General features: G+C 43.4%; 1 protein-coding gene across 1 annotated transcript; it reads right to left on the bottom strand.

Annotated features, from left to right (window-relative positions):
• Window positions 1-707: 707 nt before the first annotated feature.
• Window positions 708-18,842, bottom strand: LOC115128366 (carcinoembryonic antigen-related cell adhesion molecule 1-like). The gene is made up of 9 exons (XM_029658163.2): window positions 18,739-18,842; window positions 18,109-18,447; window positions 15,615-15,899; window positions 14,669-14,935; window positions 12,648-12,926; window positions 12,165-12,419; window positions 11,840-11,960; window positions 3,617-3,657; window positions 708-3,052 (listed from the first exon to the last, which is right to left on the bottom strand). Exons 1-8 carry the CDS (start codon window positions 18,785-18,787, stop codon window positions 3,639-3,641), a joined length of 1,614 nt encoding a protein of 537 aa, XP_029514023.2. The 5' UTR covers window positions 18,788-18,842; the 3' UTR covers window positions 708-3,052; window positions 3,617-3,638.
• Window positions 18,843-19,383: the final 541 nt, after the last annotated feature.

A 19,383-nucleotide genomic window follows, 5' to 3' on the forward strand; every position in this document is an offset into this window, starting at 1 on the left:
CATTCGTATTCCCGTCCCAATTACTCTAGACAGGTTAGCTCATTTTATATGAACGCGTTTGCAAGAGGATCAAATCCAGTTCAAATGTAAATGTGTGGTTTCAAATCCAGTCCATTATGGTTCAGATAAAATATGGATGCTTTAATTAACCCACCCCTGAGCTCAGGGTGTCGGTTTCTCACCCTGAGCTCACAACATGCCCACTGCAGGGATTCTCTTTCTCTGTTAAAGCAGGTTTTTACATCGTTTCTTTTTTCTGAGCCATATCTGTGAAGAAATGGGGGGGGGGGGGGGGGACTGGTGTGGCAGGAGAGGAGAGCACCATTGCATACACACACACACCAACTGCAGCAAGACCGCCTTTATGTTCTGTGTCATTCCAAAACCCGAGAGAGAGAGAGAGGTGATTGGCTGTGTAGAAACAGAGACTGCGGTTGGCTAGCGAGACATAGGTAGGAGAGTTCCATTTGCAAAGAAGCAAGACTGTAACAAAACACAAGTGGCAGTAAGGACAGAAGAATAAATAAAACAAAAAAAAGTAAACATCTCAGAGGCGTGTCCATACAAGGAGAAAATGATGAATGAATATAGGCTGGTCAGTCATTAAAGAATAATACGCCTTTCTGTAAACAACCTGAGAAAGCTTCTGACATTTGAAATATTCAAATTAAGATAAAGCAAGAAACCCCAAAATAGACAACAGAATGTCAAGCCTAAAAAATACAATGTTTATTACAGTATACATTTACATAAAGTAAATCATATTTACAAAGGTTTATTGCTCTTCCATTTTTCACTAAAACACTTCAGGTAAAAGGTGTCAATTTCTCCCTGTTTATCTTCAAGAACTAAACCAACGAAACGAAAACGGAACAATCTCATTCTTCCTCAGTCAATCAAGTTTCTTACTTAGATCACTATGAAAACTAATGACTAGTACATGCAGTGACTGGACCAATTTTGACCAGTGTACCTGCTGAACAAGACTATAAACGCAACACGCAACAATTTCTCAGATTTGACTGAGTTACAGTTCATATAAGGAAATCAGTCAATTAAAATACATTCTTTAGGCCCTAATATAGGGATTTCACATGACTGGGCATGGGCGCAGCCACATGACATAGGCCCACACACGGGGGAGCCAGGCCCAGCCAATCAGAATGAGTTACTGCCAAATTCTCTAAAACGACGTTGGAGACGACTTATTCAATTCTCTGACAACAGTTCTGTTGGACATTCCTGTAGTCAGCATGCCAATTGCATGCTCCCTCAAAACTTGAGACATCTGTGGCATTGTGTTGTGTGACAAAACTGCACATTTTAGAGTGGCCTTTTATTGTCCCCCAGCACAAGGTGCACCTGTGGCATGATCATGCTGTTTGATCAGCTTCCTGATATGCCACACCTGTCAGGTGGATGGGTTATCTTGACAAAGGATAAAATTCTCACTAACAGGGATGTTAAATTTGTGCAGAACATTTGAGAGAAATAAGCTTTTTGTGTGTATGGAACATTTCTGGGATATTTTTTTCAGTTAATGAATCATGGGACCAGCACATAACATGTTGCGTTTAAATTTTTGTTCAGCATATTTGGTTACCGTGTTCAAGTTCTGGTGTCTGTGCATCTGTCTTTCTGTTTGAATATACGGAATGCTTTATGTAATTACAGGTTTTAACAGAATAGGTCAAACCACAAGAGTAAACACCTTCCACAGCCAAGTGACATTACCAGGCCTACTAGAGTAACTGCCCTGTACTGTTTATGCCACACAAAACCCCCCATTGACTTTAAATGATGGGAGAAAACTTAACAGATAAAAATGACTCTTAACCCATAGTTCTGTGTGTTCTAATTGAAGGTGTGTATGACCGGTTGTCACATACCTGTGTGTGCTGTCAAACAACTAATTGTTTGACAGGAAACAACTTATTATCATTCATTGGATTTAAAAAAAACACCATCAGCTTAATGTATTCATCGGAGGGTTCAAAAAACACTAGTGACAAAAACAAAGCTAAAAAGCAGGTCAAAAGGGGTTGTGTTACAGTTAACATAAAATGTCACTTGTTCATTCATGTTTCTAAAAACATAGTTTTGTCTTTTTTGGGGGGGTTAAACTACAAAAGGCCAAATGATTAAAACCTTTGAAAAGTGGAATATAGCAAATAACAGAACTCAGTAGTACAGCCCTGAAGCACACACATTTTCCCTCCAAAACCAAAGAATGTCTTTGCCCACAAAAACATTCCTACCTTTTTTTTCTTCTCCTCCCCTGAATATTTGCTGCGTGTCGGATCTTGTCATCGCCGTCTTCACATTAAGTTCTTACGAGCAGATCTTGTAGAGGTAAAGACGGAAAATAAAAAAAGGGGGGGGGGGGTAAGCAACCCTTGGGATCAAGCAGACACCTGTCTGTGGCAACGTCAGATTTACGAACCTGTGTCCGTCAGGTGTTTGAAAGATTCAGACGATACTTGCCCATTCGCCTTGATGAGTGAGGAGGGACCAAGTGACTAAGCCCTACAGTCCCGTGGGACTCCAGTGTATTACACCACTAGATCCTCCTCCAGTTTCTCACCATCGCTCAAGTCTATAATGCGATTCATTTCCCAAGGAATGTGTGGAGAAATTGATGTAAGCAATGACATTCCTGTTTTGCAAAAAAAAAAGGGAAAGAGTCAGCATCTCAGGGAATGTTGGAAGCTGTTTACCTTAGCCAATGGGATGGATGGAGAGGAGGGAAGGTGTGTGAAGGAAAATAAGTCCATACAGACAGAGTGGTGTTAGATGGGATAGATGTGTTGGTGCTTTCGGGTCCAATCCAAGCCCAAGGACACCACCATTTTCAACAGAGATGACCATGTCTTCTGATGTGTGAATGTTTTTGGAGAGGGTGATGTTGTGACCCCTGGGGTTATATGGACTTTGTGATGAATAGCTTGTATGGCTGGACAGACATGGGGGAGGTTTCCACCTGAGTGGTCTTCCCGACTGCAGAGATTGATCTTGAGGGGAATAATTGGCTGATTCTTTGGGCTGATAGCTCCTGTGGGGAAGAAGAAACTCATAGCTTACCACTGAGCGCTGCTCACAACCACAAGAACACGTTCTGAAGTTGAATATCTTGTTTTCATCAGCCCTCGTCTGAAAGTCCTCTTAGGTGAACATTGGCAATACTTAGGCTATACAGTGTCTACTGGCGTTTGTTCTACTTCAACTCCCAAAGTGCTAATAGGCCAAAATCAAATGATAACAGCAATGAGGACCTTTGCCTTACTTGTTCATTCAGACTAAAGATGGATACACTAATTTACTGTAGCTATGCCAGACTCTGACTCGGTGTTCACTCCCTACGTATAAAGTCAACATTCTTATCTGAAAGGCCTTTCAGGTAAAATGTGTGTGATACGGAGTGGCACCACAGAACAGTAGCTATAGCCTCAAACGCAATGCAATAAAAATGTCCTCAACAAGGAAATGTTTGTCCCAGGTCAGTGGAGACAGCCTTGATAACTGTTGTTAACAACAGGATAATGCTGGCCTGCGTTGCCTGACAAGGGAACGCAAAAACAACTTCAGGATAATATAGAGTTATCAAAGAGCGGCTTACCAGCTTTCCTCGGGGCACTCTTCTAGTATGGCGACTCGATACTGAAACAGAACATAAAAGAAAATAGTGGCGATTAGTGTAATGATGAGTTGGCTTTGAAGGGATTTGAGAAAACAAGACGCGTCATTGTTGTGGGGATGATAACTTCGCTTTGACAACCTGAATGACTTGATTTTAGTTAATATATCCACATGACCGCAACAAATATAAAGCAGGCAGCTATTATTTCAAAATAATTGTGTATCCTAATTTCTTTGATGGAAACCCAATAGGCAGCTCTTTACACTTGTACCCATATACATGTCGAAATTGGTAGATTTGGACACTGATAAGCACCTAAATTGTAACGCAGTGGCTTTACAGTAACATGCTATACACTCAGTGGCCAGTTTATTAGGTACATGAAGGACCAGGTCAGACACCCCTTTGCCTCCAGAACAGCCAGAATTATTCAGGCATGGAAACGTTGCTCAACTGGTATCAAGGGATCAAACGTGTGCCAGGAAAACATTCTGCACACCATTACAGCACCGCCACCATCCTGTACCATTGACACCAAATCAAATCAAATTTGATTTGTCACATACACATGGTTAGCAGATGTTAATGCGAGTGTAGCGAAATGCTTGTAGGATGGGGCCATGGACTCATGCTGCTTACGGCAAATCATTGACTCTGCCATCAGCAAGATGAACCGGGATTCGTCAGAACAGGCAATGTTTTTACCACTCCTCAATTGTCCAGTGTTGGTGATGGCGTGCCCACTGGAGCTGCTTCTTCTTGTTTTTAGCTGATAGGAGTGGAACCCGGTGTGGTCGCCGGCTGCAATAGCCCATCCATGACAAGGATCGACGAGTTGTGCGTTCCGAGATGCCATTCTACACACCACTGTGGTACTGCGCCACACCACTGTTTGTGGCCCGCCTGTTAGCTTGCACTTTTCTTGCCATTTTCCTTCGACCCCTCATCAACTAGCCTTTTTGGCCCCCAGGACTGACGCTGACTGGATGTTATTTGATGGTCACCGACGATAATACCATGCTCAAAGTCACTTAGGTCACTCGTTTTGCCCATTCTAATCCTACAGTAACTGAGTGCCTCGATGCCCGTCTGCCTGCTTTAAAATAGCAAGCCATGGCCACGTGAACGGGGTGGCGTACCTAATAAACTGCCAACCGAGTGTACATGACGTCAGAGCTCAAGGTCTCCGCTTCACAGCACGGTATGGGTTTTGACTGACAGCGGTTCTGAGCTTGAGCACACCGAGTGACAAGATGTTGGCCCCATCCCTCCCTGCAACTGGGCAATTTGAGCAAATGTTTTGTTGTCCGAGTGAGGGAAATGTTATAAATAAAAGAGGACTCAAAGTATTTTGAAAGACGAGACGTTGAGGATTATAATAAAATATGGCTTTTATGCCGTACAAGCAAGCCAAAGACTTCCCATTCCCATATCGTAAGACTCATGTGATATAGAGTACATTGTCAACGTTTATGATCACTGTGCTTGATGTTCAGTTCCAAGACGACGTGGCGTCATACCCTGGGTTGTTCTGAACAACTACACGTCTGCTTGCTCTCGTTCCTCAACAACACAGCTAGGAGAGCTTGAAATAGCAGCTCATTGTTGAAGACTCTTCTTGGAGTCGTAATATTGCATTGAAATTGCTTAGGAACTGTGGACACTTTGTAGAGGTGTGAAAGCCACTTTGGAGACACCAGTTTGACCTCTCACTCAAACCCTTCTCATCTCTTTGTCTTATGTTGTACCTACCCCAAATTTGTATATCCTTATCATGTTGCTGAATGTATCCACAGTGTTTTCCGATTTCGTTATCAGCAAATGCAGCGAAAAAGACAAATGTAAAATTCACATACAATCAACAATGTAAAGTTAAGATTCCATCTCGTTTCAGATGAACTGTTTTGTCCTCGCCTTTAGTCTAAATAATTTCCCCCTAATTTCCAAACTGTTTCCTTTTAATTGCTACCATGGTTATACATATGGTTTTCATATTTCTTCTGTAAAAAGAAAAATATATATTTAGCCCTATCCATATAGGCCAATTCCTACGAGTTTAAATGGTTAGTGAACAAACCCTAATGCCCTGACGAATAAGAGCAGTGTGGGTAGGTACTGTAACCTTTGTAATGCTGCGATCTCATCTCAGAAAGCATCTAAGCATCTAGCCTAGTTTTGTGCCATTGATAAGAACAGTAGACATAACAATGGGGACAAACACAGGAAGAGGATGACTCAATAACTACAATATCAACAATGAGTACTTGGCAGTTTCACTTTGATCCTGCAGGTATGCCCGTGCACTATGGCTGAATTACGGCATGTCTCCAGAAAATATGAGTACTTCCGTGAGGAATGTCCCTCAGGACAAACCGTGTCGAGGAAACTCTCAATCATAGCGGAAAGTAAGCGAGGACAGATGGAACCAAGTGGAAGAGAGGAATGTAGAGTAAGAATGTTAGAAAGAGTGAAAGACAGTAACAGACAGAAGAGGCGAGAAGAAGAGGGAGATGGACAGAAAGAGAGCGAGAGACCTGTGCAGACAAGACGGTGGCATTCCAACCATGCTCTCAGCTCAGCCTCTCCCCTATCACCAGTGACTCCCATGGAAAGGGGGAAAATCCAAGTGATGGCAATAAAGAAGAGCATACATTTCCCTTATCTAATTGTTGCTCCACTGACTCAATCTCTGTCCACCTCTCTAGTCCACCAAAACGTACCAGAAATCTGAAGAGAGAGATGCTGCTTATAAACAGAGCAAGGTGACCGCGGACAATAGTTTGGTTAAACAGTACAAATATGACACACGCAGATCGATCAAGATGGTGAAACACAAGTATAGGGACAAAAGGGGAGGAGCAATTCAGCAGGTCGGACACAAGGCGTATGTGGCAGGGGCTCCTAAAGATCACCAACGCCACCCTACCGTACGAGCTAAACACCTTTTTCTCAAGAAACGAGCACAATGACCCTGAGCTCCCATTCAAGTAAGTCATTCAAACATCTTAACCCTTGCAAGGCTGCTGGCCCAGACGGCATCTCTAGCAGTGACCTCAGAGCATGTGCAGACGAACTGGCTGTTTTGTGTTCTCTGACATTTTCAAACTCTCCCTAACTCCGGCCTCTATACCCACCTTCTTCGAGATGTCCACTATCATCCTGTGCTCAAGAAAGGGAAAGTAATTGAGCTGAATGACTACAGACCAGTAGCACTCACTTCTGTCATCATGAAGTGCTTTGAGAGGCTAGTCAAATACCATATCACCTCCTCCTTCCCCGACACACTCGTCCCTCTCCAATTAGTCTACCGCCCTGACAGATCCACGGACGACGTAATCGCTATTGCACTGCACACTGCCCTTACCCACCTGGACCATAGGAATGCAAATGTGACTCATTTCAGGAAACTAGGCGTATGTCGCACGTCACCACTCCACAGGAAAGCCATTTGAACGTAGTTAACTTTTTAATTAAAAAAATATCTAAATGCATTTTTTGGGCAGAAGTGCCTTCTGGAACATGTAAACATTCATGTGCCTTAATAACAAACTGATATGCAATCTGTAAATATTAATAAAAAATTTCAATTACGAGCCTAGTTGGTTTAGCCACAGAAAAAGACAGGAACCTTCCCGCTAGGCATGATTGGCTGAGATAATGGGTGGGCTGGACATGTTGAGAGATGAGTTCAGATGGGTCTGTCATGTAGCACGCTACTGTCTATTTGAGCTGGTCAGTATGTGCAGGTAATCCTCTCTAATGCAGATTTCTTTGAAAGATATCACATAGTAGAACTGCAAAGGGGTTGCTCTCCACTTTCTGGAGGACCATGTTTTGAAATCAGTGGAATGCATGGTGGAATTACAGTAGCTAAGGAGATTGAGAAAATTCTGCCGTTTGATTGCAAATATGCAGACAGAGTTGAAAAGAGAACACACTGAAGGCTGTTGTATAAAACACCTCTCTCCGGATTGCATCTTCAAACTAAGGCAACCATGGCATCCGTGACAGAGAGGGAGAAGCGTCCATCCATGAATACAGGCAAAATAGTAAACTAGCTACATTTTCAGATATTACACATTTCAAATTTTGTCAGAAAGTTGTTTTCATTTCAAGTTAAAGTGTACTGTTAGTTAGCTAGTTAACCTTAGCTGGCTGGCTCGCGAGCTAACGTTACGTGTATGATCTGTGTAGTAATATTATTCGTATCTCAGAGCTATTTGCATTGGTAGTTATAGCCTCATGTTAGCTAGCTAGCTAACATTGAACCTGGTTGGTTAGCTACCTGCAGATTCATGCAGGGTAGTAACGTTGTGAGTTGGGATTATGGTTAATTGTTTAGCTAGCTAGCTACATGTCTAAACAAAAGACTCCACTATGCAAGTAACCATTTCAATAGAATATTCATGATGCCACTGCAACAACTGACGATAGACGTAGCAAGTAAATTCGCTCTGGTTATTTACTCCGATTTCAGAGCACTTGTCTGAGCGTGCCAGAGAGCAGAATAACAGACTAATTTACGAATGCTCAACACCTGTTCAGTATGGCCAGTGTCAGTAAACGTTGGAAAAAAGAGCTGAATTAAATTGTTGCGAGAAGCACAGTTGCAGTCACCAAAAAAAACAACCTAACCACCTCTGCTAGGGTGAGTAAAAGGGTCAGAGTGAGCCGTTTCCTCATTTGTGTCTGGAAGTAGCTAGCAAGCTAGCCAATGTTAGTCAGTTAGTTTGGGTGCTTGACTGTTGTTGTTAGGTCAGAATGCTCAGATCAACCCTACTCCTAGGCCAGAGCGTCCAGCATGCTGTCTGAACACTCCAAGGGCAAAACGCTCTGAATTTACAAACGCGCGCTCTGGCACTCCAGATTGAATTTATGAACACACCCGTAGTATAAACCAGCCTTTAGTCTTGAACTCTTTGGTTGTTTACTATATGGCCTCACATGTGAATCCTTAAAGAGCTGGGTGGGGCTGAAGCTTAAGATGGTGTGAACGATGCTGAATGGGTGTAGACAAAGAGCTCTCCAGTAGGTGTACCAAAACATTCAAGGGCCATTTTCTCCAAAGTGAGATTACAAGTTTATCACCTTTCAAAGTAGAATTACTTTCCCATTGTTCCTCAATTGTAGTGTATGATATACCATTTTGTAGCCCTGAGTCTCTACTTTTATCTAAATGTAAAAAACACCATTTCAAATTTTGCTACATAAGATTGAGCCGGTTGGTCACATATGTGAGGATGCTGTTCATCGACCAGAGCTCGGCCTTCAATACCATAGTGCCCTATAAGCTCATTACAAAGCTCGCGACCCTGGGTCTGAACTCCTCCCTATAGAACTGGGTCCTGTGAAGGGGGATAGTGCCGTAGAGGTGAAAGACCGTGTCACGCTGAAGTGTACCTCAGTCACCCTCCCTGCTGCCACCTACACCTGGAAGTTCAATTGGACGCTGACCGACGTGATGACTCGAGGGCCCTCACAGTGTTGTACAGGAGCACCATCGAGTGCATGCTGTCGGGCTGCATCGCAGCCTGGTACGGCAACTCCACCGCTCGAGGACAGCAAGGCTCTTATGAGGGTGGTACGTGCAGCCGAACGCACACTGTCTGTCCTACAGGACACCTACAACACCAGGTGTTGCAGGAAGGCCAAGAAGATCATCAGGGTCCCCAGCCACGCCCTGTTCTCCCTGCTTCTATCACTCAGACAAGGGCAGTACAGGAGCATCGTGTCAAAAACAGAATGTTTCTACCCTCAGACCATCAGACTGCTGATTAGCCACCACTAGTCAGCTACCTGCTACTTCATTTATTTATTTATCACCGCCACAGTTGTTGTTATGTATATAGTGCCATTTCTATTGTTGTTTTTTATTACCATCTCCATTATTTTAGTTCACTTAGTCCTGCATGTTGGAGCTCTAAGGCTAAGATTTTCACTGTACCCTACAATCACACCTGCAACACTGTACGTGACTATTAAATACTCTGAATCTGAAGTGAGGAGGGGCTTAAGCTCGGCTGGAAGTGTCCGTTCCACGGCCCGGGGCCACCACGCCCCGACAGCTTGTTATCTTAAGGTGATTCAGAGAGGGGCGAAAAGAGGCGGACCCCCCTGTTGAGATGGAATCTTCCTCTCCTGAGTGTGAGGCTAGAGAGAGAGTGTTGGAATGTGGTCCGACTGTGTTTTCAAAATACTGAAACCCACAGCGTTGATCCAGGCTGACAAGGCCAGGCAGAATGAGGAGAGCGAGCCAGAATAAATACATGCAGGTCTTTGGCAGTGGTTTATCTGTGACGTTTCACAGTTATCTACTATATACATGTCATGGTATATCAACAGAATCATATCTTAGTTGCTTTAATCAATCTTGGATACTCTGTAAAAAGTGGCAAGTAACGTATATCAGAACATGGTTAAACAAATTCAGTGTACACCTACGACATATATCTATCTATATCCTCTACCGGTGAAAATAATCTGCTCCCTTTAAAGACTGTGCCCTTTTCCAGAAACCTACACTATCGGCACCTGTAATCACTAATCCCCCCCATTTTACTTAGGGGCCTGGCCTGCTGTGCACCAATTTGCCAGTCACCTATCGCACTAATCAGGAACCGTATGGTGTTTGGGGCTTTGAACCTGCCAGTCCCTCTCTCATCTAAAACAGGTGTGCGTCTGTGTGAACCCAGCTGTGCACACAGGGTTGTCTAAACGTAACCAACCAGGCCTACTTTTAACGCCACACTGCATTCCCTTTGTTCACCGGCTGTAAACATGACAATGAAGTGAACTCAAGTAAAATGTTGTATCTTTTGCTTTTTTATCGGCTTGTTAAGTTATCCAGTAGGAAGTCTGCACTTTGGGGGAACTGCGTGTTATGCTGGTTGGTTATCTGGAGGCTCATCTTCCTGACTGGATGAAGGCGGTTGGTCTTTGCATCAGAAATCCCTGTAACGTTATTTCCCTTTCCTTGTTTTGAACCTTTACGCACACCTCCGTTCTTTATTTTCTACTGGCCACAAACACAAAAAGCTGATGTACGTAATACTACTTTGTACGACGTCTACTAAATGAAACAAAAACTATTTCAAGGAATGCATCTGCAGGCACCCTCGAGAAATCAGCCAGGTAAATATTAAGTGAGCAATCCCAGTAGTTCATCTTCACTTACAGAGTTCCTGTTTTTCCATTGACAACCTTACAATAATAATTTATTTATTCATCCGTTATTTATTCATCCGTTATGGTTACAGGGGGAGAGGAGCCTGCCAATGATCCAAACCTGACATTCTTAGTCAATGGATACAGACAGTTTCCTGTCTAAGACCTCCAGGAGTGCGAACGCCGTCAAGGAACAATAGCCTCAAATATCAAGTTTGAGTTTGTCGGATTATGATAACGAGGCGCAGGGAGACAAACTCTGAACCTTGGAGCGGCGGTTGTAGACCGTGCTCTGCAGGTACAGTACGCTTGACCTCCAGCGATCTCTGTCCCATCAGGTCACTTTTTTTTTGTCTGCTCTGCCTTATTCGCGAGGGAGGGGAGAGGAATGAGAACGTGAACTACAACAAGAGTTCCAATGAGAAAAAGGGTGTTGATGCAAAACTGTGAGCAATGACACCTGTGGTATATTTCTCCCTTTCTGGTTTGTTCAGAAGGGGTGTTATCATAGATTTCTGTTGCCAAATGCTGGAATGTGCGAGGCGTGTCAGCCCGTGCCTGCCTTGACTAAACGGTTTGTTCTTCGCTTTAAGATAATGATTCCTGAATCCACTGGCAGGTAACTCAGAGGATGTGGTCGTTTGCATCACTTTCACCTCAGTGATACGATTGATCAGAAATGACACTTTGGAGTTCCATATGAAACCTTGCTGTAACCCCCCCCAAAAAAAAACAATCCGTATCTTTATCTGTGTTGAGGCAAATGAAAAGCCACAAAGAGTTTGCTAAAATAGGGTTTTTGGAAGTGCAGAGAATTTGACTGCTATGAAACAAAGTGAAGATACTTGGTAACACTACAAGTTCTAGGATGCCAAAGAATGAGAGGAATGAAGCGAGGACTGGAGATTCACAGGAAGGGCACTTAAGAGACGGGGAGGAATTGGGTATCATTACACACAACAGGTGTGTCTGCAAAGCCATACGCTCTTTTAATGGAATAGCACAAGTGGATCAAAAGGTAAAACCAAGAGGACTCACTGTCTTTTTCTCCGTCTCAGGTGGAGGACTACACCGATGATGGCCCCTAGGGCGATAATCACGCCGATGACGATCCCGGTGATCTGCCCGCCCGTCAGACCATTCTCCAGTGTTCCCTCCTCTGAGGAATCACAAGAACAACCTGTCATTTATCATCGTCATCAGAACATCTCAAAGTAATGCGGCTTCCTCTGGAGATAAATGTGTACAGTGCTACCGTACATGATTTACGAGTAGAATATCCCAACAAAAGTTAGGGTGAGAAGACATCCTAAGAACCATGGTGCCAAATGGTGGAATACTCTTATAGCCTCTGCTATCAAACCTTTGACGGACAGCTGGTGGGCGACGGCGGTGCTCAACCCGGTGACGGCGTTGCTGGCTTCACAGGTGTAAATCCCAGTGTTCTTGTACACGGCGGCTTCGATGATGTACTCGGCTGTCATCACGTCGGTCCGCGTCCCGTTGAACTTCCAGGTGTAGGTGGCAGCAGGGAGGGAGACTGAGGTACACTTGAGCGTGACACGGTCTTTCACCTCTACGGCACTATCCCCCTTCACTGACACAGCCTCAGGACCAACTGAGACACAGGAAAGGAGAATTTATACCTGCATTTCAGATGGATTTGGCCATTCTGACCTCAATAATACTACACTTTAGCATTCAGACAGTTCATCGTGGATTTGGGTGAAACACAAAGCTTTTCTTTTTGGATACTGTAACGTTATGAATATACAACAAAACATAAAGCTAACTTCGTTCATTGGTGTTAATGGTCAGCGTAGAGGTCAAGAGGCCAGAGACTCACAGTTGACCCCTATCTTGAGACTGGCAGAATCTGTGTTCACAGCATTGGTCAGCTTGCACTGGTACTCCCCACTGTCCTCCTTCTGCACTGGCTTGATCGTGACCGAGCTCTTGTCTGCCGAGACCACGACCCTGTTGCTAGGAGACAGTGCCACGCCATTCTTCAGCCACACTCGGGTGCCGGCGGTGCCGGCGCTTGCCTGGCAGCTCAGGGTGGCCGTGCTGTTACCTGCAACGAGCGTTCCATTGGGGCCTGTGATCTTAGTGCCGGATAGGGCCTCTACAAACACAGAGGACAAATGGAGTTCGGGTTTACACAGACCAGATGGTAACACTGAGAGACAGCTTGTTTCACTCACAACTACAGAGTGCTAGACCCACAAAGTATTTAGAATATACGAAGCTTGATGAACCCCATGAAGCTTGATGAACCCCATGAAGCTTGATGAACCCCATGAAGCTTGATGAACTCTTCATTCGATTTTAGTTGGATGGATTTAGCGATGCCTACTAAATTGGAAGACATTGTACTTTCATTATACCTTAATGACATGACATCTGAACACTGGGCACACCGGTTGAACCAGGAAATGACGTTGAACCAACATGGAATAATAGTTGATTTGACGTCTGTGGGTAGCTACTATACAATATCACTGTACAGCTTATACCAGGCCATGTTTCCATCAAATGTGACATCAAATAGAATGTTATTTTACAATGAGTCTTTGAATGGGCTGATGTACCAAGCAAAACCAAATGACCTACATGAATAGACAATGCAATTAGCATGCTCACTGTCTTGCTAGACCACTTGAAAGTGAGACGAAGGCCAAGTTTGTGTTTTTGCTTTGGACCAGGTGAACCGGTGGAACTTGAGAAACCACTGTCTTGTTTATCTTGATGTCTTCTTTCCAGACTATTAAGTGTTGGAAAACGAATGCCAAGATCATATATTTTAAACACAAAGTTCATGGCCTTCAATGGTGACTCATAACTGCCTAATCAATACTTTGGCCAATAAGTGTTAGGCTTGAAGGCAAACATTTTCAGAGGCAAATTCTTATTTCCTCAGCTTTGGTCATTAAAAGTACAAATGTGTCACTGTGATTCATGACGGAATAATTGGACTTGAAGTCACTACTGTTTGCCAAGTAGAGGGGAGCATTCATAGAATGACTGAAATGACCCCCCTCACCCACCACATCCCACAATCTCTCTTCCTTTGAAAAAAAACAACACACGACTCAAAGACTCCGTGCATTCTGAAAGACCTCCCCCCAACCGAGCAGGTTTTAGTCACTCACAACATGGTAGACTGTCTGTCTCCTGTTGTAAATCGTTTCAGTACACACCGGGCCATGCACTCTTTGTACCGTATGGTATGCAGCACATTTTTCACATGCTTTAAAAACCTACAAGGGAACGTACAAAGTTGCCATGATACGAGGTCACTGGGTTTGAAACTTGTACCGGAGGCTTAAAAATCATACGGAATCCATTCAGTGTTCGGTGTTATGCCTTCTGGGTGCGAAGCCAAGAAACAGGTTTCAGTCTGTCTGTTCATGGTATTAGCTTAATAAGGATGATGCCATCTCTTTGAGGCAGGGATGGAGGACTAAAGACAAATTCTTTATCTTGCCGATACAGAAACTGTTTTAAAAGTGTTGATTTGGCTGTAACAAACGTTTTCGATAAATATTCACCATTAAATGGAGAACGGGTTATAATAACTTCCTTGTAATTAGTTAAACAAGATCAAGTCAGTCGATAAGTCTAATCAAATCAAATGCTTGTAACATCTGAGAAACATGTTACCGACAAGAACCTCAGAAGAATACTGTAGCTCAACTGAATGCAACCACCATTTTCACTACTTTGCTTTCCATTAGAGTAAGATTTGAGTCTCTAGGTCTTTACCAGTATACTATCCATGGTTCCCCTTTGTATTTGCTAAAGCACCCTTCCTATCCATGTACAAAACCTTGATTTCCCATTGGCTCTTGTGGTTCTTCTACTCACCTACTACAGTGAACTTGGCTGTGGTGGATTCCAGGTATCGCAAGGTTTTGGCATTGCTGGCCATGCAGGAGTAGTTTCCACTCTGTGCCTCGGCAATGTTGGCCAGTACCAGCTTGGGGCCCATCACATTGAGCGGGACTCCATTGTGGATCCACTGAATCACCGCCGCAGGGCTAGACTGGGCTGAGCAGGTCAATGTAATGTTGGAACCCTTCTTTTGGACCTCAGCCGTGGGGGTGACTGGCATGGCGATGTTTTCTGGCCCATCTGCAAATATATTAGGGTTGGAGTTAGGTCCAGATATTTTTCAAATGTAGGCTTAGGCCTAAGGCTGCACACCACAATGTAGCAGCTCATTACATTCTTAACGAAAACAAGCCATGCTTGGTCTATCCCCTCCCAGGTGCTCTACTCAGATGGACTTTGATGAAATGTGGATCTTATCTGACCTGCATTTTCCTGACACCTGCATTGTACTACCCTGAGCTGGCTGATTTAGATCAGCAGCCTCTACCTGTTGCAATATAGAAAATGGCTGGCATGACTTATTCTAAAGCCGTCACACAAACAAATTGATATACTGCTCAATATCACATCTACGTGTTGATAAAATTAAGAAAGAAAATGTTGCCGGGATTTCAACTCTCTTGATAAGGGTAAATCAGCATAACCATCGGACCACAGGCATGGTGTAAACAGGAGAGTTGGGTTTGGGTGTAGAAACCCCTACTGGGAGTGTCCCAAGTCACACAAAGCCTCCTAAGACTCTAAACTAAACGCCACCTGAACCTTTCAGATAGCCTTGCAGAGACGTGAAGCGGAATCGATGGATAAGAATATTAGCCTGGTCCCAGATCTGTTTGTGCTGTCTTTCTAACAATGACCATAGGAGTAGGAGACAGCTCAAACAGATGTGAGACCAGGCTATAAGAACATATGTACTTACAGCTGACAGTGAGGTTGAAGGGGGCACTGCTATCGCTCTCTAATTTGTTGGAGACTGTGCAGTAGATGGGTCCGACCAGATCCTCCCTGAACACTCCAGCCACGGTCAGCACTGTTGCGTTTGCACTCAAAGTCACATGATTCCCATCGGCCACCAGCGGGGCGGTGCCGTTGAGCCACTTGTACATGAGGAAGGAGCCTTTGGCCGAACAGGTCAAGACCACAGTGCTGTTGAACTCGACCGCTTCATTCAGGTTGGACTTGATGGTCACGACAGCGACCGGTTCTGAGGAGGGGAGGGAGGAGGTAGGAGTGGGTGAATGGGAAGACGAGGTGATGGCAAAGAGGGCATGGGGTTTCAGGGTAATTGTTATCAGTGCTTGAGTTTTGAGGCAGAGGGAGGGGGAGGGGAGAGTGGCATATTGATGAAGCTGTACTCTAAGGCTGAGGGGGAAGGGAGCGAAAGCATTAAACTGATGAAAAGTAAACCACAGGTTGGCAGCAAAGGCTTTCTGAACATGTTGTGAACTGAACAAGTGCTCATTCGATGGCTGTGATGTCGTAAAATAAATTGCCGTTTAACTGACCAAAAATACACAGGGGTCATTCTAATCTGACCCAACAAAATGGTATATGACCTCTTACTGGTTTTACACTTTGCCATAAACTTGAAAGTCCAGTTTTACTTGTAAACTATTTCCCTACTTCGGACTCGTCATTGCCATCCTTCAAGCTTTGAATATGTGACGCAGCATGCAAATGGGGGCGAATGACGGACGTTATTACTTTAAAGGAGAAGCATTTGAAAGTTAAAAAATTAAAATAAAAACGTTTTTGCATCAAAATGCATTTGTTGGGGGCAGAAATGCCATCTGTAACATGTGAACTTTCACATGCCTTAATTACAAACCAGTATGCGAAAAAAATAAATACTAATACAAATATTAAATGCTGCTGTAGTGTATAGCCTTTCCTGTTTTATACTTAACCTGCGCTAGCTTAGACAGCCATGTCATTCATATTATTTACATATATTTGTTAATTTAACCTTTATTTATAGCAGTGCTATAGCCTGTTTTCTTTGCCCGCTTTCCTTTCAGAACCATAGTTAATGTCAGTTCTCAGTGGACATGATTCTCAGTTCTCTGAACCATGAGTGGTCAGCTGTCTGTGACACGTGTGTGAATGTGGCTCTCTTTTTCTATGAAGCCCTTCTTAACCTGCACATCCGCCTCATCCTTGTTCTGGCCGGACGTGCTGTGGCGGTTGCTACCGGCCTTAAGCCAGCACCTAAGGTTTCTTATTACATTCATGGTCCTTTGATTCTCTAAAACCATAAAACCCCTATTTTTCAGTGTTGTTGTCACAGAGGAAGTTGACAAAGTTTTTAAATCAGTATAATGCCTGGTCTCATAGACTAGACGTAACATAGTAAACATAAACCTGGGACACTCAAATTAGTATGATATGTTACATTTGGTATGGTTACATAAGGCAGAAGGCCTACAGAATGTAGCTAAGCACAGGCAAAATCCTAGAGGAAAACCTGGTTCAGTCTGCTTTCCACCAGACACTGGGAGATTAATTCAACTTTCAGCAGGACCATAACCTAAAACACAAGGCCATATCTGCACTGGAGTTGCTTACCAAGAAGACAGTGAATGTTCCTGAGTGACCGAGTTACAGTTTTGACTTAAATCTACTGGAAAATCTATGGCAAGACCTGGAAAGGGTTGTCTAGAAATGATCAACAACCAATTTGACAGAGCTTGAAGAATTTTGAAAAGAATAAATGGGCAAATATTGTACAATCCAGGTGTGGAAAGCTCTTAGACATAACCAGAAAGACTCACAGCTGTAATACAGTAGCTGCCAAAGGTGCTTCTACAAAGTATTGACTCAAGGGTGGGAATACTAATGTAAATGAGCTATTTCTGCATTTCATATTAAATAAATGTGCAAACATTTTTCTTCTTCTAAAAACATGGTTTTCAATTTGTCATTATGGGGTATTGTGTGTAGACGGTTGAGAGAAAAGAATATTCAGGCTGTAACACAACAACATGTAGAATAAGTCACAGAGTGTGAATACTTTCTGAAGGCAGTGCTGTGTAGGTGTCTAGCTGAGATATGGCAAAAACTCATTTGGGATATTGGCATGGATAAGCATTAATCCATGAAACAGGCCTAGGTTTGTAGCAATACAGTATAATGCCAGTGCCATAACTCCATCCCATATTTCTAGAGCATGGTAGTAGGTTAGAATGTTCGTTTTCCAAGCCACAGGGCCACACCCTTGAATCATTATTAGGGAATTATGCATCAAAATGTATCTGTGGAGTAGGGCTTACTTGGGAATGAATATAGTAGACGAAAACAGTTGGCTGTAAATAACAAAGTTGATTTTGGCAAACATATGCCAAAATGTTTAGGCTACTTCGGGACATTTACGCATTCAATTAACGTCTTGTATGCACAATCAACGTCTTACTCACCTAGAACTTTGAGCGCCGTTACACCTGTGCGCTGTACTGCAGCACTTGTGACCATGGTCACCGCATAGTCCCCGCTATCCTTCGCGGTCAAGGGTCCCAGCTTCAATACGCCGGTGGATGAATTCAGTGACACTCTTCCTGCGTAGCCTGCGCCAACTGTCTCTCCTTTGGGCGCAGAAGTGACAACAGGTACAAGTCCACTACCTCCGTTGAAATTCCAAGATACTGTGATAAAGTCGCCTACATCTGTGGGCATGATGAGGGTTTTGAACGTGACGTTCTTTCCCTGTACTCCCTGCAACGGGCCTGCTGGGAGTACGCTCTGCCCGTTGCAGCATCCTGAGAGAAACCGGTTTGAGTACAGGTGTTCACTTCAACATATAAGTGTGTGATATACATCAAGAAGGAAGCAAGATATATGCAATGCACTAGTAAAAACTATAAATAAATGTTTGTAATGGTAGCCTATATTATTGGCCTGAAAAAGGCATTCTACTAGAACCACGTCAATGCGCCTTCAGACGGCGCCTCCAAAACCTAACCGACCCAACACATCTCCAAACATTTTGTTTTCTTCGGTCCACTATTACATGTAGGGCTAACAATAATGTATATATTCATTAATCTTACCAACTGCTGACAGCAAAATGACAAGCGACCTAAAATTAAACAAATCCATCCCAGATGTCTGGAACCCTTCTTGCGACAGAGAATAATGCGGGCTACCTGTCGCTTTTACAAACTGAATGAGTACACTCCTTCATGGTACACACCCAGTAAAGGTGTCAACATCAGAAAACCCGCCTCTTAGAATGGATTGCAACCCATTCACATACTACACTCTATTTTAACATAGTACCAACTATTACTACTGCGGAGAATGAAAAATATCGAAGAAATTATGTCTAGTTCTGTGCCCAAAATATTTAAAACAGCCTAACAATGTATGACAAGTCATCAATTTTGCTCATAGAATCGTACGGCTACTATTACTGTGAATTTAGCAATTCAACCATTTAAGAAAAACTAAATACAATTTACTGCTTGAAATATAGGAATGACTTTACTTTTCCACCATGGGAAACAATTTCTAAGAAAAAAAAACAATTTATTTGTTCAAAAGATATTCACCACACAAACCCTAAAAAACATTGTAGGGTAGTCTACTGTAATTGTTTAAGGTGAACGTTTGATTTTGCCATCTGCCTTGACAGTGCTGACACCCAGTGGAATAAGCTAGACAAGGTTTCATCTTGACAGTTCAGTTGTACTGTG

The sequence above is a fragment of the Oncorhynchus nerka genome, linkage group LG4 (genome assembly GCF_034236695.1).
Source record: "Oncorhynchus nerka isolate Pitt River linkage group LG4, Oner_Uvic_2.0, whole genome shotgun sequence".
In the NCBI taxonomy this organism is placed as follows: Eukaryota; Metazoa; Chordata; class Actinopteri; order Salmoniformes; family Salmonidae; genus Oncorhynchus; species Oncorhynchus nerka.